This window comes from Pristiophorus japonicus, chromosome 20 (assembly GCF_044704955.1).
Source record: "Pristiophorus japonicus isolate sPriJap1 chromosome 20, sPriJap1.hap1, whole genome shotgun sequence".
Taxonomy (NCBI): Eukaryota; Metazoa; Chordata; class Chondrichthyes; family Pristiophoridae; genus Pristiophorus; species Pristiophorus japonicus.
The window spans coordinates 63,493,501-63,518,534 of record NC_091996.1 but is presented as its reverse complement, the minus strand read 5'-3'; the positions used below and the strand labels follow the sequence as shown (position 1 = coordinate 63,518,534).

Below are 25,034 nucleotides of genomic sequence, written 5' to 3'. Positions count from 1 at the left end.
CAAACACAGCCCAGCCCATCCCAGCCCAGTCCATCCCAGCCCATCCAGTCCAGCCCAGCCCAGCCCATCCCAGCCCAGTCCATCCCAGCCCATCCCAGCCCATCCCAGCCCAGCCCATCCCAGCCCAGCTCAGCCCATGCAAACACAGCCCAGCCCATCCAGCCCATCCCATCCCAGCCCTGCCCATGCAAACACAGCCCAGCCCATCCCATCCCAGCCCAGCCCATGCAAACACAGCCCAGCCCATCCCATCCCAGCCCAGCCCATGCAAACACAGCCCAGCCCATCCCATCCCAGCCCAGCCCATGCAAACACAGCCCAGCCCAGCCCAGCCTATGCAAACACAGCCCAGCCCATCCAGCCCATCCCATCCCAGCCCAGCCTATGCAAACACAGCCCAGCACATCCAGCTCAGCCCATCCCAGCCCAGCCCATGCAAACACAGCCCAGCACACTACAGCCCAGCCTAGCCCATAACGCCAGGTTCCACTTGTAAGCTGACGACACCCAGCTCTACCTCACCACCACCTCTCTCGACCACTCCACAGTCTCTCATTTGTCATGTGCTTGTCCAACATCCAGTACTGGATGAGGAGAAATGTCCTCCAACTACATATTGAGAAGATGAAAGCCACTGAAAATAGCATGAGCGAGCAATTGCTCAGTGAGGGAGGATATCGCTGGACAACCCCAGGATGGAGCTTGGAAGGGCAGTGGACAATGAGCATTTTAAATGAGGCGAGAGGGATGAAACCAGGTGAGTTGCTAAAAGGAGGAGAAGGCAACAAAGGAGTAGCAAGGTGTGGGGGGGGCAAGAAAAGGTGTGACTTGGTGATAAAGGCTACGCTGCCACAGCATCCATGATGTTCCATTTATCATAAACCTGGCCAGCTATGTCTACTGGGCAGGACAGGTGGTGGGAAGTATAGCCAGGTGGGGAGTCTTCAGTAACCGGTAAGATGTCACCACCAGTGAGCCAAGTTTCAGTCAATGCCAGGATGTCAGTGGAATGATCCACAGTAAGGTCATGGATGGCTAGGGCCTCAGAAAAGACTGCAAGAGACCTTTAACCTTTACATCTTTATTGCCTCTCCTAGGAGATTACATGACAGTGTTGCGGGGGGGGGGGGGGTTGCGGTGTAGGAAGTGTCTAGTTATGAGTGTGTGTGAGGGACAAGCTTGGTGAGCCAGCTGATCTTTACCTGCCCATCATTTCCTTATGTTATACTCCACTGGGAGTTTCTTTCCCTTAACAATTTTCACCCCGTCCCTTCAACAACAACTTGCATTTATATAGTGCCTTTAATGTAGTAAAGCGTTCCAAGCCGTTTCACAGGAGCGTTATCAGACAAAATTTGACACTGAGCCACATAAAAAGAGATATTAAGACAATTGACCAAACGTTTAGTCAAAGAGGTAGGTTTTAAGGAGTGTCTTAAAGGAGGAGAGAGATGTAGAGATGCGGAGAAGTTTAGGGAGGGAATTCCAGAGCTTAGGGCGTAGACAACAGAAGTCATGGCCTCCAATGGTGGGGCGATGGAAATTGGAGATGTGCAAGAGACCAGAATTGGAGGAGTGCAGAGATCTTGGAGGGTTGTCGGGCTGGAGGAGGTTACAGAGATAGTCTGTGTAAGACCCTAATTTTCCCCCAGGTTAAGTCACAAGATTCTTGCTGAGGTACAATTTGATGAGCATCCTCCAGTACAGCGCCCAAGTGCTCATTATTGTTGAAGGTACGCAACAGTGAATTTGGCAGATGATTCAACCGTAGGGAACATCACATCAAGCATGTTCCTTTTTTCCCACTCGATGCCCATGCATGTGAACTCCAGCAGGGGTCAGAAATAGCAATAAGCAGTGGGCACTCTGGCCAATCTTCACCTCCAGACCCCAGGGCTGTGAAGGCCAATTGTAGCCCATCTACCACTGAGATCAGCTAACTAAGCGCAGGCCCAGGATCGAACCTTTTGCCGCCTCTGGTCTGTATAGCTTAGTTAATCGCTGGCTAATCACACTGATCCACGAGGAGAGCCGCTGAGGGTTCAAACCAGTACATTACATAAACAGCACAGAAACAGGCCAGTCAGCCCAACCAGTCCATGCTGGCATTTATGCTTCACTCAAGCCTCCTCCAATCCTTCCTCATCTAAATCTATCAGCATAACCCTCTATTCACATCTCCCTCAAATGCTTATCTCGCCTCCCCTTAAATGCATCTATACTATTCACTTCAACCACTTCCTGTGATTAGCGAGTTCCACATTCTCACCACTCTCTGGGTAAAGAACTTTCTTCTGAATTTCTGATTGTATTTCTTGTTGACTATCTTATATTGGTGGCTTCTAGTTTTCCTCTTTCCCAATAGCACCGGTTTCAAACCGATCACCTTGTTTCTATTTGAGATACAATACACTAAGTAATTATTGTGGTGAGTTATTACTGACCTGTGATGCAGATCATGGCCGCAGATGCCCACAGACTACCGAGGAGGTGACTGTGAGCGCAGGCAAGGTTGAAGTTCAGCTTGTTTGAGTCTACAGGCTCAAGAATTCCCTCTGCTTCCTCCGCCCTGGAACAAAAAAAATCATATTCAGAACAAAAACAACAGACATACACACAGTGCAGCTGGAGTATTGTGTCCAATTCTGGGCACCACACTTTAGGAAGGATATCAAGACCTTGGAGCGGGTGCAGAGGAGATTTAGCAGAACAATATCAGAAATGAGGGACTTCAGTTATGTGGAAAGACCAGAGAAGCTGGGATTGTTCTCCTTAGAGCAGAGACAATTCAGGGGAGATTTAATAGAGGTATTCTAAATAATGAGGGGTTTTGATAGAGTAAATAGCGAGAAACTGTTTCCACTGGCAGGAGGGTTAGTATCTAGAGGTCACAGATTTAAGACAATCGGCAAAAGAACAAGGGGGGGGAGATGAGGAGAAGGTTTTTACGCAGCGCGTTGTTGTGATCTGGAATACAGTGGCTGAAAAGGGCGGTGGGAGCAGATTCAATAATAACTTTCAAAAGAGAATTGGATAAATACTTGAAAAGGAAAGATTTGCAGGGCTCTGGGGGAAAGAGCGGGGAAGTGAGACTAACTGGATAGCTCTTACAGCGTGCCAGCAACGGTACGATGGGCCGAATGACTATGATTCTGTAAGTGGACAACAGCATAACGGATTCATCTTCTAACCAATGTTCCTGTTATGCTGCACCCCAATCTAGAGGTTCCACGCAGGCCCATCAGCGGTTTTTAAAAGGAAAAACCACGCATGCGCGGAAATCTGAATGGGCCATGCAGCCCATTAGAGGGGCCACGCACCCAAAAAGAATTAGCAGGAACATTGCTTCTAACTACTCATTGTTCCAATTAAGCTCACCTATGCGGGTGTGTCAACGACAGATAGACATATGTATTTTCCTCCCCTGTAATAATGTTTGGGGGGATATTTATAAACTGCGAAGACTTTGCTCACCGTCCAAGTCCCATCAACAACAACTTGTATTTATATAGCGCCTTTAATGTAGTAAAACATCCCAAGGCGCTTCACAAGAGTATTACAAGACAAAACAATTTCACACCGAGCCGCATAAGGGAAAATTAGGGCAGGTGACCAAAAGCTTGGTCAAAGAGGTAGGTTTATAAGGAGCGTCTTAAAGGAGGAAAGGGAGCTACAGCAGTGGAGAGATTTAGGGAAGGAATTCCAAAGCTTAGGGCCCAGACAGCTGAAGGCACTGCCACCAAGAGTGGGCCGATTAAAATCAGGGATGCTCCAGAGGCGGAATTAGAAGAGCGCAGATATCTTGGATGGTTGTGGGGCTGGAAGAGATTACAGAGATAGAAAGGGGCGCGGCCATGGAGGGATTTGTAAACAAGGATGAGAATTTTTAAATCAAGCTGTTGCTTAACCAGGAGCCAATGCAGATCAGCCAGCACAGGGGTGAAGGAACGTGGTGTGAGTTAGGACACGGGCAGCCGAGTTTTGGATGACCTCAAGTTTACGTAGGGTAGAACGTGGGAGGCCAGCCAGGAGTGCATTGGAATAGGCAATTCTAGAGGTAACAAAGGCATCAGTACCGTGATGCTGTCGTACATGAGTTTGTGCCCACGATAATCGTCGCCTGCAAAGCTAAGAGTCTTCTCATTAACATAGGTCTGAAATCTGCTGGAACCCAGATACAAAGATCCAGCACAGCGGGGGAGGTATGGTAGGGTTGCCAATCCTCCAGGATTGTTCTGGCGTCTCCAGGAATTAAAAATTAATCTCCAGCAGCAAGCAACACCCAGGAGAAAAATCATAGGGGGCGTTAAAATACAATGCGTGTTTTCTTCATTTTCATTGAACACTTTTGTTTCTCAGCAATAATAATTTAGGAGATGGGGTTTGTCATGTATCCAAACATGTGTACTGCTTGTATTATTACATATGATGTGCCACCAGAGGGCACTACTATGAGAAACTTGTACACCAGCTGTATGGTCACTAAGGTGTGCCACCAGAGGGCACTGCAGTGGGAGACTTGTTGGTTACCTGTACAGGTGTGCCAGGCCTAGTATAAAAGGCAGGCCACCATGTGTGATACTCACTCTGGAGTTACATTAAATGGACTATGGTCACTACAGTTTAAGTACAATACATTGCCTCATGGAGTCATTATCAGAGGATCTAAAGACATAACAATTGGCGACGAGATTATGGACTTTCACGCGAAAATGGCTAACCTTGGTACGTTGCAGCAGTTCGCCGATGGTGATGATTGGGACGTCTTTGTGGAGAGGCTCGACCATTTCTTCACAGCAAACGACCTGGCAGGCGATAATCCAGTCACACTGGCTGATAAGTGCAGAGCTATCCTGTTCATCAGTTGTGGGTCCACCGTCTATGGCCTCATCAGGGACTTACTGGCACCAGCAAAGACAACGACCAAGACGTACGAGGAGCTTGTAACGCTGATCCAAGAACAACTCAAGCTCAAAGAGAGCCAGGCATTCATGACCTCGACCTGCGGCTCTAGGCAGATGACTCTTCTTCAGGACTCAAACCCGGCAAGTACTGTACACAGAATGGCGCCTTTTAGAGGCTGAACTGTAGAACGTGAATCTCCTCAGGGGAGTGAGAACAGGCCTCCGAGTCCCTTAACCCGAGGGGGGGGCTAATCGAGTAGGACCATGCTGGCGTTGTGGAAGGAATCACAGGGCTCACCAGTGCCGTTTTAAGGACTATGTGTGTAAAGGCTGCAGCACAAAGGGTCACCTCCAGCGAATGTGTAAAAGAAATATAACTCACTGTGTTGATGAAGAATCTGCAGATGGCCATGAATCCAGCGCTGATTATGAAACAATAGTCAGAGAGGCAGCTCAGCATTCTGTGGTGCAGGTAAACATGCCATACACCTCATCGTGTATGGCATGTTTACCTGCACCACAGAATGTTCCCCATTGAGGATGGAAGTCAAGATAAATGGCGTTCCAGTCTTCATGGAAGTGGAAGTGGACACGGGGGCGAGCCAGTCAGTAATGAATCAAGAAGCCTTTGAGAGGCTATGGAACAATCAAGCTGAACGACCCAAGTTGGTCCCGGTTCAGGCAAAGCTGTGCACCTACACCAATGAACTTATCCCAGTTGTTGGTAGTACAGATGTAAAGGTACTCCATGATGGCGTGGTGCACAAGTTACCCCTGTGGATTGTTGCAGGTGATGGACCAACGCTACTCGAAAGAAGGTGGATGGAGAAGATCCATTGGAGCTGGGAAGATTTCATCCCTCCAGCGATCAACGTCTCCTGCTCTCAGAGGCAAAGCAAGCCCTCACCTGAGGTTGGGTCCGGCACCAGCGAGCAGACCAGCACAGCACCCGAGGCATAGATCGCTCAGTCTGTCTCCGTGGAGATGATCCAACTGAGACGACCTGAACGCACCTTCGGGGCTCCAGTGGCAGTACTCTGCAGGAAAAAAATAGGATCCAAAGGCGACTTTCCAGCTTCGGTGGCGGAACCCGGGGAGAAGAGGATCACAGCAGTCGACATCGTGGATGGAAGAAAGATGGCGCCCAAACCACAAGGTGAAGCGCTGAAGAAAAAGATGGCGGCGGCCAGACCACGAGGTGCAGCGCTGATGGAGCAACACGTGGTACCAAACGGAGAAGAGGATTGGGGTAAAGATAGCAAGGCTCTCTTAAAGGAGGCCAGCAACCGAACACATTTAAAGGGGCAGGTCCACATTCTCATGCAATGTAACAGCAACTATGCGTTAAATGTAAAATGTGTAATTGATGATCAGAGTTTTATACATGTAATAAGCAAAGAAAAGTCGCGCAACTGTGATCGGAGCTACAGTTTATCCACAATGAGTAATGAAACGTTGTGCGATGTAGGATTTCAACTGCATTCAGTTAATGTAGCGGACAAATACCGATCGGGAGCACACAGGTCTAGTGAGCTACCCAATGCTGTAGCCTGCGTCCCTGGGACCAGAGTGATGCACCACGGAGTGTGGCCACAAACAGCTAAAATTGACAAGCTGCAGAACAAACGATCTCAGGAGGGTAACGGCACCGCTATCGATACTCTGCCCCTGATCGGCTCCACCTCTCAGACATCTGATGGCACCAACCGCCACGAGCCTGAAGGAGCAAACTGCGCTGTGGCGCAGTCCCCAGACCCCATCGCCGCCAAGGCCATACTCGGGAACGAAGGGTCACTCACAACGGTTCTCCCAAATGGGACTGGGATAAGCCAGGATCCCAAACCAAATAACGCCGAGGCAAGCGAGTCAGCAGTTCCCCGTGCACTGCTAGACGACTGCTCCTCAGGGAGCAGCAGCGACCCGGGGCGCAAGGAGAGGACAGGGAGGTCACAGGCGTCTGTGAACCTGCCTGAAGCTAGGAGCAACGGCAAAGGCCCCGCGAGTAGGCAACTTGAGCCAACCGGGTTCCCACTGCCAGCACTGGGCACCGCGCCACCACCAGACTACCTGGACATCATCCAGCAGTTCTGGCACTAGTTTGTCCTCATGCACCGGTGCTGACCCCAGCACTGATTCCAAGTATATTCCAAGTATGGACCTCACCATTCAAATGTACTTGTCTCACAACTGTACCACAAATGTAATGATGTAAATGCAATTTTTTTTCTGGACTTGAATGTATATGAATATAATGAGCCACCGGCACAACCTATATGTGGTAGGGGAGAGAATGGAGTGGTCATGGACGCACAATCAGAAACCACCAGCACCTCCACTGCCAACGAAACACCACCTACTCACCCAAGATGGAAACGACCCTCCAAGGGTCAACCAGATAGAGCTAAGCCCAGAGCACAGTAAATGCATGAAGGCAATTTGCACTAAGGACTTGGGGGAGAGTGATGTCATGTATCCAAACATGTGTACTGCTTGTACTATTACATATGATGTGCCACCAGAGGGCACTACTATGGGAAACTTGTACACCAGCTGTATGGTCACTAAGGTGTGCCACCAGAGGGCACTGCAGTGGGAGACTTTTAGGTTACCTGTACAGGTGTGCCAGGCCTAGTATAAAAGGCAGGCCACCATGTGTGATACTCACTTTGGAGTTACATTAAATGGACTAAGGTCACTACAGTTCAAGTACAATACATTGCCTTGTGGAGTCATTATCAGAGCATCTAAAGACATAACGGGGTAAAGATGGCTGTTTGACTGTGTGAGACATTGGGAGTTGGGGAGGCCATGTGATGAAACATCCAGGAATACGTTCAAACCTGAGGGCAAACGGGGGTTTTACACCACTCATGGAGGGGCTTCAATAAATCATACTGTGGGTGGCCTAGTGTTGAAAAGTCACAGTTGGTGGTCTTGGGGAGGGAGGGGAAGGCAAAAGGTTTAAACACAGGTCCACAGGCTTGTTGAAAACTGTAGTTAGTGGAAGGATTTATATTTTGGGGAGGTATCCCTGAGATGTAGGTGACAGACCCTCTCATTCATAATATTTACACATAATTTGGGAAATAAAATGATTTTATCATGGCAGGACCTTCAGCAGGTCAATGCATTCAGTGATTCAAGACAATTAGTAGCTCCATTGCTCTCCTTAAAGGATGGAGCAGTTGGGGCTCTATGCCCAAAGGGTCAGGAATTCGCAAACAAAATTCCCGCGGTGATGAGGCAAGCCTGTATTTACCATGCTGGCCTTTCCTTGGAGAATGGAAGGGAAAGAAAGAGAAGAGAAGACAGAAAGGAGAAGACAGGTAGGAGAAGACAGAAAGAATGAATGGATGACCTGCATTTATATAGCGCCTTTCTGACCTCAGAATGATCCAAATCGCTTTACAGCCAATTAAGTACTTTTTTGAAGTGCAGTCACTTACCTAATGTAGGAAATGGGAGAATAAGACCCCTAGCAGTAAATACAATGCCCTGCCAGGATGTTGAAGGACAATAACCACCCAACACTTTGCCTAGAATGTGTCATTTGATTCAGTCAGGCTGGAGACACACAGCACTTCACTGAAGTTCTTTAAATGGCTAAGTTCATTGTGTAATTAGATTCAGTTATTGTCAAGCAGGAATAAAAACAAAAAGTGCTGGAAATACTCAGCAGGTCAGGCAGCAGATAGAACCGTTCTGATGAAGGGTCACCGACCTGAAACATTAACTCTGTTGCTCTCTCCACAGATGCTGCCTGCTGATCTGCTGAGTATTTGCAGCATTTACTGGTTTTATTTCTGATTTCCTACATCCGCAGTAGTTTGCTATGGTCAGGCCGGATGCAGGGTTCAGACAAGGTACAGCACTCGCACTCGTGAGTTTCCACACACGCTAACACTCGGGTCTAAATGACATTGTAAACTGCGGGAGTAAAGCTTCAATGGGTTATGCCGAGTCAGTACCCGCTCTGCATAATTGACGAGACGTACCTTTCAAATATTTCCTTCTGGCGTTTCTGCAGAGAAAGAAAGTGAATTCAGTTAAATAGTAACTGGAAGTAATTGATAAATAGGACTGGATAGTAATAGAAAACTGACACTCACCACAAGTGCACTGTCATCCGTTTTGGTCAGTGTGTCCACCAGGTAGGTTTTAATGTCAATTAGCTTCTGCTGGGACTCTGTCCAGTAGGTTTTCTGGGTCAGGATGCTCTGGTGGACCTGCTCTTCCTCGTCATGGACCACCTCCAACAGACGCTGCTCCTCATTCTCGCACACCTCGCGTATGAAGTTTAGGCGTTGGATGATCAGTTCCCTGGCACCACTTGCATTAGCCTGTTTGCAGGAAGGTGGAGCGAAGCCATCAGTAAGGATGAGCTGCAATCAATGGCATTAATCGGAGCAGCGATAATCTCAATCACTGAAGTCATCCCAATCAGCAACAGCAGCATCATTACAACAACTTGCATTTAGAGAGCGCCTTTAACAAAATAAAAGGTCCCGTGGCCCTCCACAGGAGCGTTTTCAAACAAAATTTGACCGCAAACCACATAGGAGATATCAGGTCAGGTGCCCTAAAGCTTGGTTAACGTCATCGGTTTTAAGGAGCGTCTTAAAGGAGGGGAGAGAGGTAGGGAGGCGGAGAGGTTAAGCGAGGGAATTCCAGAGCTTAGGGCCGAGGTAGCTGAGGGCATAGCTACTGATGGTGGGGTGAAGTAAATAGGAGACGCACATGAGACCAGAATTAGAGAAGCCTAGAATTCTCGGAGGGTTCTCGGAGGAGGTTACAGAGATAGGGAGGGGGCAAGGCCATGGAGCGATTTGAACACAAGGATGAGCATTTTAAAATAGAGGCATTTGGGGACCGAGAACCACTGTAGGAACCAGTATTTTCATTTTGAGGAGGTGGAAGATGCCTGTGTGTGAGTTCTTTTAACGTGGGGTGGCCGTTGCACACCGGCAACCATACGGGCTTAGCTGAACAAGGTCTTGGTCCAGTGGCAAATGGGTCCAAGACCACTGGAGACCAGGTTCTACTGTATGGGCCTAGTTGCCTACAGCGGGATGCGAGCCGTAAGCTCGGCACTGAGCAGCGCCCTTCGGTGAGATGGTGGGAGATCCGAGGTGTGGGAAGTGGGGGTGAGAGGTTTGAGGTAATGCTTCCTACTCACAGGTATTAGCTCCTGACTGAGGGCAGGCATTGGGATGGCCAGAGGTCCACTTCGTGGAAGGAGGAGAGGTCGGAGAGGTCAGAGTGGCCACAGCCATTGTGCGCACCACGTGCTCGCCAGGGGCTCCGCAGCGGAGTGAGACCAGTGGCCGGGGGGAGGCCAGGACATCGCCGGAGGGAGGAAGGCCCGAGCATGAGGGCAGAGAGAGGAGGTAGGGCCCAAACCTGTGGTTGGAGCTGGTCGGAGGCTCACCAGACACTGTCAGGGATCAGGTGGAGAGGCTGAGTCAGCCACGTCCGGTGGGGAGCGAAAGGCTTGGGGCAGGAAGGTCGATCTGGGAGGTAAGTCCGCCACTCAGTGATGGAGGTGAGCAGGCATGTTTGGGGGATGGGCAGTGGGCTCAGGTAGCTGCCCTTGCAGCACGGGGTTTTAGGGGTAAGGGAAATACTTTAGGGGTAGGAAATGCACCCACTATTAGGCTTAGTGAGGAGGGGAAATTGGGGGAGAGAAGGATGGCAGCAGATGGCCTGAGGGAAATTTGTTCAGGGAGAGCTCCCTCGGGAGCTGCCATCCCGTCCGCCACCTTGAAACTCTTCCAACCCCTCAAAATGAATCTCTGGACCTAGAACGTCAGGACCCTCATGGACAACCCCAACAGCAACAGACCGGAATGTCACACCACCATCGTTGCCCGGGAACTCAGACACTTCGACGTCAACGTCGTCGCCCTAAGTGAGACCCGGCGGGCAGGGGAAGGCCAGCTCAAAGAACAAGGTGGTGGTTACACCTTCTTCTAGAAAGGCAAACCAGAAGAACACCCCCTCCATGGAGTTGGCTTCGCCATCAAGAACGAGATGGTCAGCACCTCAGAGACTCCCTCTGCGGGACAAGCAAACGTCTCATGACTCTCTGGTTCACCCTATCTTGGAACCAGCACGTACGCTCCAACACTCGACGCAACAGATGAGGTCAAAGAGGAATTCTACTCCAGCCTCGAACAATCCCTGTCCCGCGTCCCTACGGACGACAAGCTGATCCGCCTCGGCGACTTCAACATCAGGGTCGGTAAGGACACAGACCTCTGGGGAGGCGTGATCGGCAGAGATGGGGTAAGGAAAACCAACTCCAGCGGTACCCTGCTCCTGACAAAATGCCTAACACACGACCTTGTCATCACCAACACCTTGTTCTGTCAGAGGGACAAGTACAAGGCATCGTGGCAACAGCCTCGCTCCAAGCACTGGTACCTGCTCGACTAAGTCATCGACCGAGTGAGGGACCGTAAGGACGTGCGCATCACCCGCGCCATGACAGGAGCCAACAACTGCTGGACAGACCACCGCCTAATCCGTTCTGTCATTAACATCAACATAGCCCCAAAACAGCGATGGCAACAGAAACAATGCCGCAGGAAAATCAACACTGGGACACTCAAAGCCTCAGTTAAGAAAGCCCTATACAGCCAGCACCTCACTGCCAACCTGGCGACCCTTTTTGACCCTGAGTCGCAGAGTGCCCACAGCATCTGGTCTGCCCTCAAGGCCACCATAACCAGCGTCTGCAACGAGACGCTCGGTCACTCAACCAAGAAACACCAAGACCGGTTTGACGAGAATGACCAGGAGATCCAGGAGCTAATAAACCGCAAGCGTAGGGCATTTCTGAGCTTAAAGCAGCAACCCAATTAGGGAGCAGCAAAGCAGCTCTACAGACGGCTGAAGGCCGAGGTCCAACAAAAAACCCGCAACCTAAAGAATAGATGGTGGGTGGAGAAAGCACAAGAGATTCAGAAGCTGGCTGACAGCAATGACATGCGAGGATTCTTACCCGCAGTCAAGTCCACCTACGGCCCAAGCACCCAAGGCCCCACCACACTGCTGGCCAAGATCGGGGAGACAATCATTCAGGACACCGAGGCAATCAGGACCCGTTGGAAGGAGCATTTCGAAGATCTCCTTAACCGCGACTCTGCCTTCGAAACAAGTGTCCTCGACTCCATCCTGCGGCATACTATCCACCACCATCTCAGCAAAACCCCAGCCCTGCACGAGGTAGAAAAGGCCATCTGTCAACTCAAGAACAACGAGGCATCAGGGGCAGATGGAATTCTTGCTGAGGCACTCATCGCTAGAATCCTCCTCAACCGTCTTCTCCCTGTGGCTGAAGAGCTTCACCCAGAGGCACAATGAGGATCTGTCCACTAAGGGGTACAACAGACATGATCTTCACCGTGCGACAACCACAAGAGAAATGCAGGGATCAGCACCAACCCTTGTACATGGCCTTCTTTGACCTCACAAAAGCCTTTGACACTGTCAACCGTGAGGGACTATGGAGCGTCCGCCTCCGTTTCGGCTGCCCCCAAAAGTTTGTCACCATGCTCCGTTGCTCCACGACAACATGCAAACCATGATCCACCACAGATCCAATCCATGTATGAACCGGGGTCAAGCAGAGCTGTGTCATCGCGCCAATGCGCCAACGCTCTTCACGATCTTCCTCGCTGCAATACTCCATGTCACTCTTGACAAGCTCCCCGCTGGAGTGGAACTAAACTATAGAACCAATGGGAACCCATTCAACCTTCATCGCCTCCAGGCTAGATCCAAGGTCATCTCATCCCCTATCATCGAACTACAGTACATGGACGACGCTTGCGTCTGCGCACATTCAGAGGCCGAACTCCAAACCATCATCAACATCTTCACCGAGGCGTACGAAAGCATGGGCCTTAAGCTAAACATCTGTAAGGCAAAGGTCCTCTACCAACCTGATCCCGCCACACAGCATTGGCTGTAAAATGTTTTGGGATGTCCTGAGGTTGTGAAAGATGCTATATAAATGCAAGTCTTTCTTTTCTTTTAGCACCCATTGCTAGAGTGCTTTTTATGATGTCCCTTATGATGTCCCAAAGTACTTTACAGCCAAAAATTTACTTTTGAAGTGTAGTAACTATTGTAATGTAGCAAGCTCCCACAAACAGCATTAAGGCAATGACCAGATCATCTGTTTTTGATCAAGGCAAGTTATGAGGAACGGGGAAGTGGGAGTCACAATCATGGAGTGCGGGGATCCCGGGGCAGCAGTGGCCTGGATATTTTTTGTAAGCTCTCCTGCTCCTCCAGGGCCCACTAGAATAATTGGACACTTAGCTTTGGCTGGGCCTCATGGATTCCAAGGCCCGTGCAACTGGTTGGAGCCTGTGCTTCATTCATACCGTGCGAGGAACAGCACGAGGGAGCAGAGTCATCTGCATCAAGGGCACATCAGGAAACTTGGTGGGACAGAGCCAAGAACAAGGGGCAGGAAAAAAATCATCTGGGATGAGAGGGTTGTCCTATGAGGAAAGATTGAGTAGAATGGACCTATATTCCCTCGAGTTTAGAAGAATGAGAGGTGATCTCATTGAAACGTATAAAATTCTTCGAAGGCTTGACAGGGTAGCTGCTGAGAGGATGTTTCCCCTGGCTGGGCAATCTAGAACTAGGGGGCACAGTCTCAGGATAAGGGGTCATCCATTTAGGACTGAGATGAGAAGAAATTTCTTCACTCAAATCTTTGGAATTCTCTGTCCTAGAGGGCTGTGGATGCTCAGGCGTTGAGTGTATTCAAGATTAAGATCGATAGATTTTTGGATTCTCGGGGAATCAAAGGATATGGAGATCAGGCGGGAAAGTGGAGTTGAGGTAGAAGATCAGCCATGATCTTATTGAATGGCAGAGCAGGCTCGCAGGGCCAAACAGCCGACTCCTGCTCATGTTTCTTACATTCTTAAAGACATTTTTGTTGAACGGTCTGAAAGTGATCAAGCATTTCTTAAGTTGAAAATAAAAAAAATCAGCGAATCAAGTGAAGAATCATAGAGTTAACGGGGGCAATTTCAACCTAACCCGCCGTCGAAAAACTGACGGGATCGTGTGCAACACTGGTGTTACATCCTGTCCGATATTGCTCTCCATTGGGGTCACTGCAGAGTAATACCGAGCGGGGTGTAAATCCAACCTTCCGCCCAATCCCGTCACTTTTCTGACGGCGAGTTACGTTAAAATTGCCCCCTACAGCGCAGGAGGTGGCCTATTGGCCCATCGTGTGTGTGCCGGCTCCTTGAAAGAGCTGTCCAATTAGTCCCACTCCCCCACTGCTCTTTCCCCATTGCCTTGCAAATTTTTTCCTTTTCAAGTATTTATCCAATTCCCCATGAAAGCCTATCTGTAAAAATCACTTTAAAAGATTACATCGAATTTGCAGCACAGAAATAGGCCGCTCGGCCCAACTGGTCTGTGCTGGTGTTTATGCTCCACATCAGCCTCCTCCCATCCCTTTTCATCTCACCCTATCACCAAATTCTTATGTCCCTCTCGCCCTCATGTTGGGCTTGATTTTTGGTTGTCGGTAGTTTTACACCAACCGTTTTAGGCCTAACTTTCAGCCTTTACGTCTGCACCATCGGTAAAGTCGGCATTGCATGAGGATTCGCGGCGACTTTAGTCCGGGGGGTGGGGGGGGGGGGGGCGGAACGCTGCAAGAGAGGCCTTGGGAGGGGAGAAAACAAGAAAAAAATTGCAAAAAACCAAAAGAAAATTCACAAAACATTCAAAAAACCCTTACCTACTAAATCACTGAAAAAGACTTTAAGAAAGTAAAAACTTTAACTTACCTTTTTGCAGGTTTTCATACTTACCACTGCTGGCAGGGCAGGGCTGCGTGGCGTACGGGTCCAGAAAGAGCACATGGTTGCATGTCGGCGCAACTCTCCCCGCCGGCACGTGGAAGCGCCTCCGCAAAGAGGTCACCGAGGATCCCGTCGACCGAGTTTTCGCCGCGGAGGGTCAAATCGCGGCAAAAACCCGGTTGCAAAGTCAGCGGAAATCTAGCCCATTATCTAGCTTTCTCTTAAAGGCATCAATGCTGTTTGCCTCAACAATCCTTGTGGTAGTGAGTTCCACATTCTAACCACTCTCTGGGTAAAGACGTTTCTCCTCAATTCCTTCGTGACTACCTCGTATTTATGGCCCCTAGTTTTGGACTCAGTCACAAGTGGTTATATCCATAATCTCTTTGTCCTAGTGTCCCATTGATATACGTCACCCAGAAGCCGCACTCTCAGAGACACTTGGTAGAACAGGATAAAGTTCATTGCAGACATTTCACAGCCACACTATTGGCATGAAAGAAGACCGAATTTCATCTCCTGCAAGTAAACTCTTCCAGAACGAGGGAGAGCGTTGTCCACAACAAGAGTGGTTTTGTTAGACGAGCACACCAACCTTAAGGCTGTGGTCTTTGCTGTTCAGAGTCTCTGCCATGAATCTCTCCACCGATCCTACTCTCAGCTGTAATTTCTCACAAACATCAACCAGTTTATTCTGGGGAGAGAAAGGAAAGACCCAGTTAGCTTTCACACACACGGAAGGAGCAGCGTGGCGGCCTAGCCCAGAAGGCTGAGCGGCCCCCGGCCTGCGAGCACCATCGGAGCAGGCCGGGGAGCGGAAGGAGCAGCACGTGCTGGAGCAGGAGAGCAACGGCAGTGAAGAGTGATCAAGAGTCATCAAGGTCCAGGTCGGTGATTGGAGCGTGGGCAGGTACAGTAGGAGCGGCGAGGTCGGGGCGAAGGAGCGACGAGAGACTGTAGAGGGACGTGATCGGGGCCCAGGAGAGGCGAGAGTTCGGGGCCCAGAAGAGTCGAGGACCCAGGGGCAGCACTGGCCAGCCCACACTGCGATACGTGTGCGCACTAGGTCCATGCAGCAGAGCTGGTCTCCAGCCATCTTGGTTAATCCTTGCTACTGGGCCAAGACCTAGCTCTGTCAAGCCCATGTGGTGGCTGGTGTGCAACGGCCACCACATGTTAAAAAAAATCTACGCACAGGCATCTTCCACCCTTCAAGATTTAGTTCGGGACCTGGAATTTTAGGTCCTTCATTGAAACACCTGTGAACTTTTTGACGTGGAAGCAAGTCATCCTCGATTCGAGGGACTGCCTATGATGATGATGATGATGACATTGTACTGAAAGGGACTTCAAACTATGGTGCATTAGCAATGCAAGGAGAGGAAGTATGTCTTATTACAGCAAAGATATTTGTAACTTGTGGGATCACAAAATGTGCAGGGGTTTGTTTAACAGTATCTGCAAAGTGATACTTGCCCCCATTAACACGGGTTTAAACTGACCAATTTTAATTCTGTTTTATATAACTATATTAACCATTTATATAACTATAATGACATGGTATCAGCTATGGCTCAGTGGGCAGCACTCTCGCCTCTGCGTCAGAAAGTTGTGGGTTCAAGTCCCACTGCAGGGATTTGAGAACAAAATCTAGGCTGACACTCCAGTGCAGTGCTGAGAGAGCGTTGCACTGTCGGAGACGTCGTCTTGCGGATGGGATGTTAATCTGAGACCCTGTCTGCCAAGTCAGGTAGATGTAAAAGATTCCACAGCACTATTTTGAAGAAGAGCAGGAGACCAACATCACTAAAACAGATTATCTGCTTGTTATCACTGTGATGTTTGTGGGACCTTACTGTGCGCAGATTGGCTGCGGTGTTTCCTACACTGCAACAGTGAAAACATTTCCAAAGTACTTAATTAGCTGTAAAGCACTTTGGGACATCCTGAGGCCATGAAAGGCGCTATAGAAATGCAAGTTTCTTCTTTTTATACATCAATCACGCGGCATCATGTAGATTCGTACCTGAGGTGCTCAGGACTATTACAGAACCACCAAAGTCAACCACCTCATTCTCCCTTCAGGGCAGGCAAGCTCTCTTGGCAGATTATCCGAATGGGGGCATGAGGAGCGGGTCGGACAGGCTGCATCTCTAAACGGGAGCCTTTGGCACGGTCCGGGCTGGCAAATTCTTTGAGTGTGGGCAGAGGGTTGTGCAGGAGCCCCGCAGAGTATCTGAAGGGAGGGAAGGAGTCTCAGAGGGTAAGGGGGGGCCCAGCAAAATCTCTCAGCATGGGGGGAATGGCAGCTCCCACCCCACTGCAGCACAAATCTTCATCAACATTGTCGCATGCGGAACAAACACTTCAAGCGGAGCAGAGAGCGGGGGAATTTGTTGAGGACCAACTTTTCCTGGCTGACTCTGAAAACAGTCAATTGGGGAGGGGGGGAATGTGACTCAACATTTTTCCATCAGAAGAGTAGGGTTAACGGCGGGGTGGCCCAGTTTATCCAGCGGTCATAGCAACATCGTCAGGAGGGGCTAGTTGGACATTATTCTCGCTGCTCCAGGATTATATTCTGCTGTTCATGCTCCATGCAAGCCTCCCTTCTCCCTACTCCATCTCACCCTATCAGCATAACCTTCTAGTCCTTTCTCCCTCATATCTAGCTTCCTCTTAAATGCATCTATGCTATTCGCCTCAACTACTCTTTGTGTTAGCGAGTTCCACATTCTAACCACTCGCTGGGTAAATATTGGGAAGACCAAAACCACTGTCTTCAGTCCCCACCACAAACTCAGTTCCCTACCCACCGACTACCATCCCTCTCCCTGGCAACTGTCTGAGGCTGAGCCAGACTGTTCGCAACTTTGGTTTCATATTTGGCCCCGAGATGAGCTTCCGACCACACATCTGCGCCATCACTAATACTGCCTATTTCCACCTCCAGAACATTGCCTTCCTCAGCTCATCTGCTGCTGAAGCCCTCATCCATGCGTTTGTTACCTCTAGACTTGACTAATCATGCACTCCTGGCAGGCCTCCCACATTCTACCCTATGTAAACTTGAGGTCATCTAAAACCCTGCTGCCCATGCCCTAACTCGCACCAAATCCCATTCACCCATCACCCCTGTGCTCGCTGACCTACATTGGCTCCTGGTTAAGAAATGCCTCGATTTAAAAAAAGCATCATCCTTGTTTTCAAATGAATTCATGGCCTCGCTCCTCCCCATCTCTGTAATCTACTCCAGTCCCACAATCCTCTGAGATCTCTGCACTCCTCTTGTGTATCTCTGATTTTCATTGCCCCACCATGGGTGGCCGTGCTTTCAGCTGCCCAGGTCCTAAGCTCTTGAATTCTCTCCCTAAACCCCTCCATCTCTCCTCCTTTAAGATGCTCTTTAAAACCTACCTCTTTAACCAAACTTTTAGTCATCTGTCCTAATATCTCCTTACATGGTTCGGCGTCAAAACTTTATTTGACAACACTCCTGTGAAGCACCTCGGGATGTTTTACTATGTTAAAGGCGCTATATAAATGCAAGTTGTTGTGAATGAGACAGCTTTATTCACAGTGCTGAAGCTAACAGCGTTCCTGATTATCATCAGGCCTTGAATACACTTTGGCTGAGAAATTGGGTATCGGCCCATTTGTGGGCAGTAACACTCACAAGGCGCGAGACTTTGCTCCAGGCACAGAAGTCTCACCCCTCGCGATAAATTGGGGTTACCGCCCCCGAAAGGAAGTGGAGCGCTAAATTAAGCACTGCACTTCCTTCCTGGGGCAGGGGCGGGGCACAGGGCCCGGGAGCAGGGCACACGGCTCAGCAGTGCTGCCGCGTACGAGTGGCTCTTCCCTGAATTAAAGGGAAGGGCCCAGCTCCATAATAGGAACCCAACTTCCTGGACCACCGGGTAGTGGGGGAGTGGCCGCGCGGATCAAGCAGAATGCCGGGCTGAGCGATCGCGGCGCCGACCCTGCCACCAAAGCCCCACCGGAGCGCAAAGGAAAACGGTAGATTTTTTCCAGCAGCAGCCGGCAACCTCCCTTTAAATTCCGCCTCGGTAGCGGCCAGCCGCCCGGTACGCGTCCCCTGAAGCCATCGCTGTTATCACCGGCAGGGGGGCGAAACCCAATTTAGCTGCCGCTTAAGAGGCGATGTGCACATCGATGATATCACGATCTCCGGGCGCAGGAGATCGGGGTGCTGTGCCGTAGCACCGCCACTAAACTCCCGCCAAATTTAGCGGGAGCCGTTCGCGAAGGCGTGCCTGGTTGCAAAGTCATTTGCACCCTATTAGTACCCCCGGGGGTGCCAACGGGAAATGCAAATACACCCAATTTCTCCCCCTTTGTCTATGGGATCAGATTCTTATCACACCCTTGGCTCGAAAAGTACTAAGAAAACAATGGAAGCAAGGAAAGACTTGAATTTACACAGTGCCTTCTCATATCTGACAAAGTGCTTCTCACAAAATGAACCCCTTAGCATACAGAGAATAGAATAGAATGGTTACAACACACAAGGAGGCCATTCGGCCCCTCGAGCCCATGCCAGCTCTCTGCAAGAGCACTTCATCTTGTCCCACTCCCCTGCCCTTTACCCGTAGCTTTGCAAATTTTTTTCTTTCAGCTACTTATCCAATTCCCTTTTGAAAGCCACAATTGAATCTGCCTCCACCACCCTTTCAGACAGTGAATTCCAGATCCTAACTATTTGGTGCGTAAATTTTTTTTTTTCCTCATGTCGCCTTTGATTCTTCTGCCAATCACCTTAAATCTGTGTCCTCTGGTTCCCGACCCTAATGCCAATATGAACAGTTTCTCTCTATCTGCTCTGTCTAGATCCCTCATGATTTTGAACACCTCCATCAAATCTCTTCGCAACCTTCTCTGCTCTAAGGAGAATAATCACAGCTTCTCCAGTCTATCCACATAACTGAAATCCCCCATTCCTGGAACAATTCTTGTAAATCTTTTCTCTAAGGCCTTCACATCCTTCCTAAAGTGCTGTGCGCAGAATTGGACACACTACTCCAGTTGAGGCCGAACCAGTGTTTTAGAAAGGTTCATCATAACTTCCTTCCTTTTGCACTCTTATACCTCTATTAAGAAGCGCAGGATCCTGTAAGCTTTTTTAACCGCTTTTTCAACCTGCCATGCCACCTTCAACGATTTGTGCACATATACCCCTAGGTCTCTCTGTTCCTGCAACCCCTTTAGAATTGTAGCCTTTAGTTTATATTGGCTCTCCTTATTCCTCCAACCAAAACAGGCTGCCGATTCGCTATCAAACGTTTTACACTGTGGCACAATGTCAAGATCTACCCCAATAGGTTTGCTCCACTTCAAGGTGGTTCATTGTTTGACAAGCACTTTGCCAGATAAAATAACGCAATAAATTAATTTACTTCCATTGATTTCTGAGCACCTTTTGAGCCAAGGGTGTGATAAGAAAATGATTCCACAGAGAAAATGTACGTAAACAACCTGATTATAATCAGGAAAGCATTGGTCCCGGCACTGGGAATAATGTTGTCTCATTCACATTGGATGTGGGTGGGGAAGGGCAGGGAATGGGGAATTGTTTACTGCAGGGAATGTTTGACTAAATCAATCTGTGGTCTCCTCTTCTCAGCTGAATGGATGTGCTGGAACACACTGAACTAACATACATCAACAAGTTAATGTGATAATGTTTCTCATTGGTCACAAAGTTTAAACTTGCATATAATTCACCAACGAGATCTGGCCCACATTCCTCCTGCTATCTGAAAAGTCAGCACATAGCTCACAACCTCTGTCAGCGATTCCAAAGTCAAACCAACCTACTCACCATCGAACCAAATAATGTGACCATGGGAGCTAGTCTTAAATTGAAGCTTTCGTCTCCTGAGTACAGATGTGGTAACTTTATCCCCTATAACTTTACACTTCACAAGCTTTGAATAGCACTGTGCAGAGTTTACAGATTCCCTCTGAGCTGTTCATTGTCCGTGTGTGACTGTAACTACTGTTGAAACACACATTCCGTAAATCTATTCCGGCATCGCAAGCAGTTCAAGACATTCTCAATGACTGCCTCAGTGCCTCACTGTGAGACTCTGTATATCATGGAGACTGCAGTGTGGGCTCAATGTCTGGTCTTGCTGTGCCGCACAGTATATAATGAGCCCATATCTTGCTGGAGTGGGGCATCTCGCGGCATGCCCCGTCAGTTAGACTTTTTGCTGCACCCTTCAACTCAAAATATTTTTGCCCTGTAACTTGCTGGAAGTGCGAGCTAATAACGAAGGAATCTGGGACCTCAGTGAATGATGGGACCAACAGTCTATCTCTTTAACCAATGAGATTTAAGGATTGAGAAACAGGAATGACTGAGAAGAAGGGTAAATTAGAGTCAAATCAGGTACAGAAAGAGAAGGAAAAAGAGAATGGTTTAAGAGAGGGAGAGAGAAGAGATAGAAAGAAAACATAACAAAAAAATTAAATCATTTCAAATTTAACATTTTTAAAATAGCTAAGAACAGTTGCTGTCATCATGGAGGAAGACCGGAATATGTCAAAATAAGGAAACTATTAGGATTGAGACTTATTACCAGCAAAACTGAAACAGTTTGCAAACTCATTTAAATATTGCGCACTGTCTCATTCCCCCCTCCCCCCATTTTCTCTCCTGCTGTCTTCGAAGCAGTGACTCCCATTCCAGTATAGTTACAAGGCCCTTTGGTGCCTAATCTCATTCATTCTTCACCTGCGAGCCGATATCTTGAGTGTTAGCAGTCTTGCTCGATCAAAGAGGGCATCACAGGCAGACCTGATTGTTCACGCCCAGTGTTGGCCTCCAGCTAGGATTTCAACCTTCTGGGATTGTCCTGAAGTCGCCAGGAATAAAATATTAATCTGAACACTGCCGCGTGCAATTTGGGAGAGAAATCATACGGGCCTTAAAAAATTACTTTTTTCATTTTCATTGCACACTTTTGTTTATTAGGTAGAAAATATTGGAGATGGGTGGAAAAAAGGCTGTTTGACTGACAATCGCGCAGAGAACTGGGACCGGATGATGTGCCGGGAACAGTCGGTAAGGGAATCGGGGGAAAGAGGGAGACTGGGGGTCAAGTGGTTGGGGCTCATATGGAGGGAAAGAGGGAGTGGGATGGGCGTGGGGACCAGTATTTTCTGCAGTGCCGGGATAGCATCTGCAGCAGTAATGTGGTGAGTGGGAGCAATGCTGAAAGAATTTTTATACAGAGAAAATACTTGGGTTGTGTTACAGGGAGTCGGTGGAATTTTTATAACACGGGAGGGGGGCCCTCAGAAACAGAAAGGTTGAGAACGCCTGCTCTATAGCATATCTCGGACACATTTAATCATAGTTAAATCGATTTTAGCAGAGTCAAATTTATCCCTCCAAACTGATTGGATCTTTCTTCCCACATGATTGGCTCTCAGAAAAGAATGACCCATTTCCAACAGCTGCAGGAGATCACAGATAGGCAAATTAGAACAAGCTAAAAGCACTGCAACTGCACTGGGCTAGGTGTAAATATAGGAAAGTGTAAATTAGTAAAACTCTAATTCTCACAATTAGGATCACTTACACTCTCTTCCTCCTGCACTCAATCGCTTTCTTACAGATGCCCCAAACAGTATTAAAATGCTGCAGGCTAATTATGACCTTCCCCAACGGATTTACATCCCATTGAAATCAATGGGTGATCAGCTCTGCCCATTCATTCACCAAGCAATGATAGAACTGCACTAGGCGTGTCAGCCTGGATTTTGTGCTCAAGTCTCTAAAGTGGGGCTTGAACCCATGACCTCTGAGTGAGGGGTGACAGTGCGACCCACTGAGCCACGACTGCAGAGTCCCGCATGTCTTCAGCATGGTGCAAGAATCACCTCTTCAGGAGTCGATGGCCTACTGTCTCAGATCATCATCAACTCAATGTTCAAACAGCCAGGTTCCATAAGAATCTTTAAGAGTTTCCTGTAGCCCTGTGTAACTTGACTTTGTATTGCCTGATCAATGAGCTGATGCCCTTCAGGGAAGGGAAGGGAACCTGCCATCACTACCCGGTCCACTCTAGATTTGTCTCCAGTCTCTGACTATGTGGTTGATTGTTAACGTTCTGTGAAGTAGTTATTTTTTTTAAATCACTACAGAAGGCCTAATGCCACTATAGGAACATTAGGAACAGGAGTAAGCCATTCAGCCCCTCGAGCCTGCTCCACCATTCAATTAGCTCGTGATCTGCACCTCAACTCTATTGACTCGCCTTTGCTACATAGCCCTTGATACTCTTACCTGACAAAAATCTACTGATCTCAAGTCTTTAACCCTGCTTCTCAGGCCAGCTAGGGATGGGCAATAAATCTACCCTGGCCCGGTTCACCCACCTTCTGAGAACAAAATATAATGGCATTGTTATTTGCTGACTTTGTGACTAACACCTGAGCTAGGTTACAGCAGCCCAGTAGTTATGGTACTGGACTATACAACCCAGAGGTCATGAGTTCAAATCCCACCATGGCAAGTTAGGAAAGTGAATTCATTAAACTGGGTTATTAGTAGCTTGGCACCAGGAATAATAACCATGATTCATGGAATCTTACAGCACAAAAGGAGACCACTCGGCCCATTGTACTTGTGGCGGCTCTTTGAAAGAGCGATCCAATTAGTCCCACTCTCTTGTTCTTTCCCCAAAGCCCGGCAATTTATTTTCCAAGCTACTATTTTGAAAGTTACTATTGAATCTATTTTCACCACCCTTTCAGGCAGTGCATTCCAGATCATAACTCGCTGAGTAAAAAAGATTCTCGTCTTCCCTCTGGTTCTTTTGCCAATTAGCCTAAATCTGTGTCCTCTGGTTAATAACCTTCCTGCCAGTAAAAACAGCACTATTTACTTATCAAAACCCCTGATAATTTTGAACACCTCAAACGCTTACAAAAATGTTGAAAGCTTGAAAGATTGTTGTAAAGCAAAAAGGAAAGAATTAGAATTTATACAGCACCTTTCATGACCTCAGGACTTCCCAAAGCGTTTCACAGCCAATTAAATACTTTTGCATTGTAATCACTATTGTAATGTATGAAACACAGCAACCAATTTGCACACAGCTAGGTCCTGCAAACAGCAATGAGATAAATGACCAGATAACCTGCTTTAGTGATGGGGTAAATATTGGCTTGGACTGGGAAAACTCTACTGCCCCTCGCTGGTTGACATTTAATGCCCCTTAAAGTTGCCATACAAGCCACTCAGGCATAAACAATTGTTAGTAGTTCAAGGAGAAAGCCCACCACCTCTATATGAATGCAAGTTCTTTCTTTCTTTCCTTCTTTCTTTCTTTCTTCCTTCCTTTAGTGCAGAAAATATATTATTCAGGAATATAGTAACCGCCCATCCATCATTGATACAAACATCAACAACCCCAAGCCACTTCAGACCACGACTGGAATGATTTGGATGGATGTATTGTTTAGAAAAGCGAGACTGACTCCCTCCATCCTGTGTATCACACGATATCGTCATCGTGCAGAGAGACCCGAGGCCAGACTGACGGGAGGAGAAGATGGCACTTGATCAGGTACATGAGCAGTGAGAGGAACACAAGATCATCAAGTGAGGCCCCACAGGTTATCGGGCAGGATCCAATACAGTCAGATTGGATCAGAATTGTATGTTACAACATGGGCTCCTTACCGGTTTGTGGGGAGGGGGGCACATACGCACAGTGCCCTCCCCTGCTTGTGGAGATGGGGAAGCTGATCATGCTAATGGGACATAAACTGTCTCTGAGACATTGACAGCAATGTGTTTGAGCACTGCAACGAGCGACCAGTGCTTGCCCATGTGAAGCTCTGCCAAGTCCTACATTGTCGGAATACCAATCACTCATATTGATCGGCAATGCGTATGTGCCCCCCTCCCCCCAAACCGGTAAGGAGCCCATGTTGTAACATACAATTCTGATCCAATCTGACTGTATTGGATCCTGCCCGATAACCTGTGGGGCCCCACTTGATGATCTTGTGTTCCTCTCACTGCTCATGTACCTGATCAAGTGCCATCTATTTGGAAGCATCAGCTTTAGAAGTGAGGAGACAGCTGCACTGATGGCTCAGTGACTTTATCCAGTGAGTGCCTGAGATATTCCGGCCACGATGCTTTGGGGGCCAGTCCCCATTCTGTGCCGACAAGGCCACACTAGGATATTTTTCCCCTCCCTAAGCTGGGCAGCTCAGTGCCCCTGCAAAAGAGAAGCAG

The 25,034-nt window shown here is 48.5% G+C and overlaps 1 protein-coding gene across 3 annotated transcripts in view; it reads right to left on the bottom strand.

Moving 5' to 3' along the window:
- Positions 1 to 25,034, bottom strand: part of LOC139232948 (B box and SPRY domain-containing protein-like) — a 42,912-nt gene that overhangs the window by 4,688 nt on the left and 13,190 nt on the right. For 2 of the 3 annotated variants that reach the window (XM_070863443.1, XM_070863440.1), the window contains exons 2-5: positions 15,348 to 15,446; positions 9,014 to 9,286; positions 8,900 to 8,925; positions 2,445 to 2,569 (exon numbers count right to left, since the gene is read on the bottom strand). In XM_070863443.1, the coding sequence (XP_070719544.1) occupies positions 2,445 to 2,569; positions 8,900 to 8,925; positions 9,014 to 9,286; positions 15,348 to 15,446 (523 nt within the window). The remainder of the gene's footprint in view (positions 1 to 2,444; positions 2,570 to 8,899; positions 8,926 to 9,013; positions 9,287 to 15,347; positions 15,447 to 25,034) is intronic. The other variant, XM_070863442.1, reaches the window with a different exon arrangement.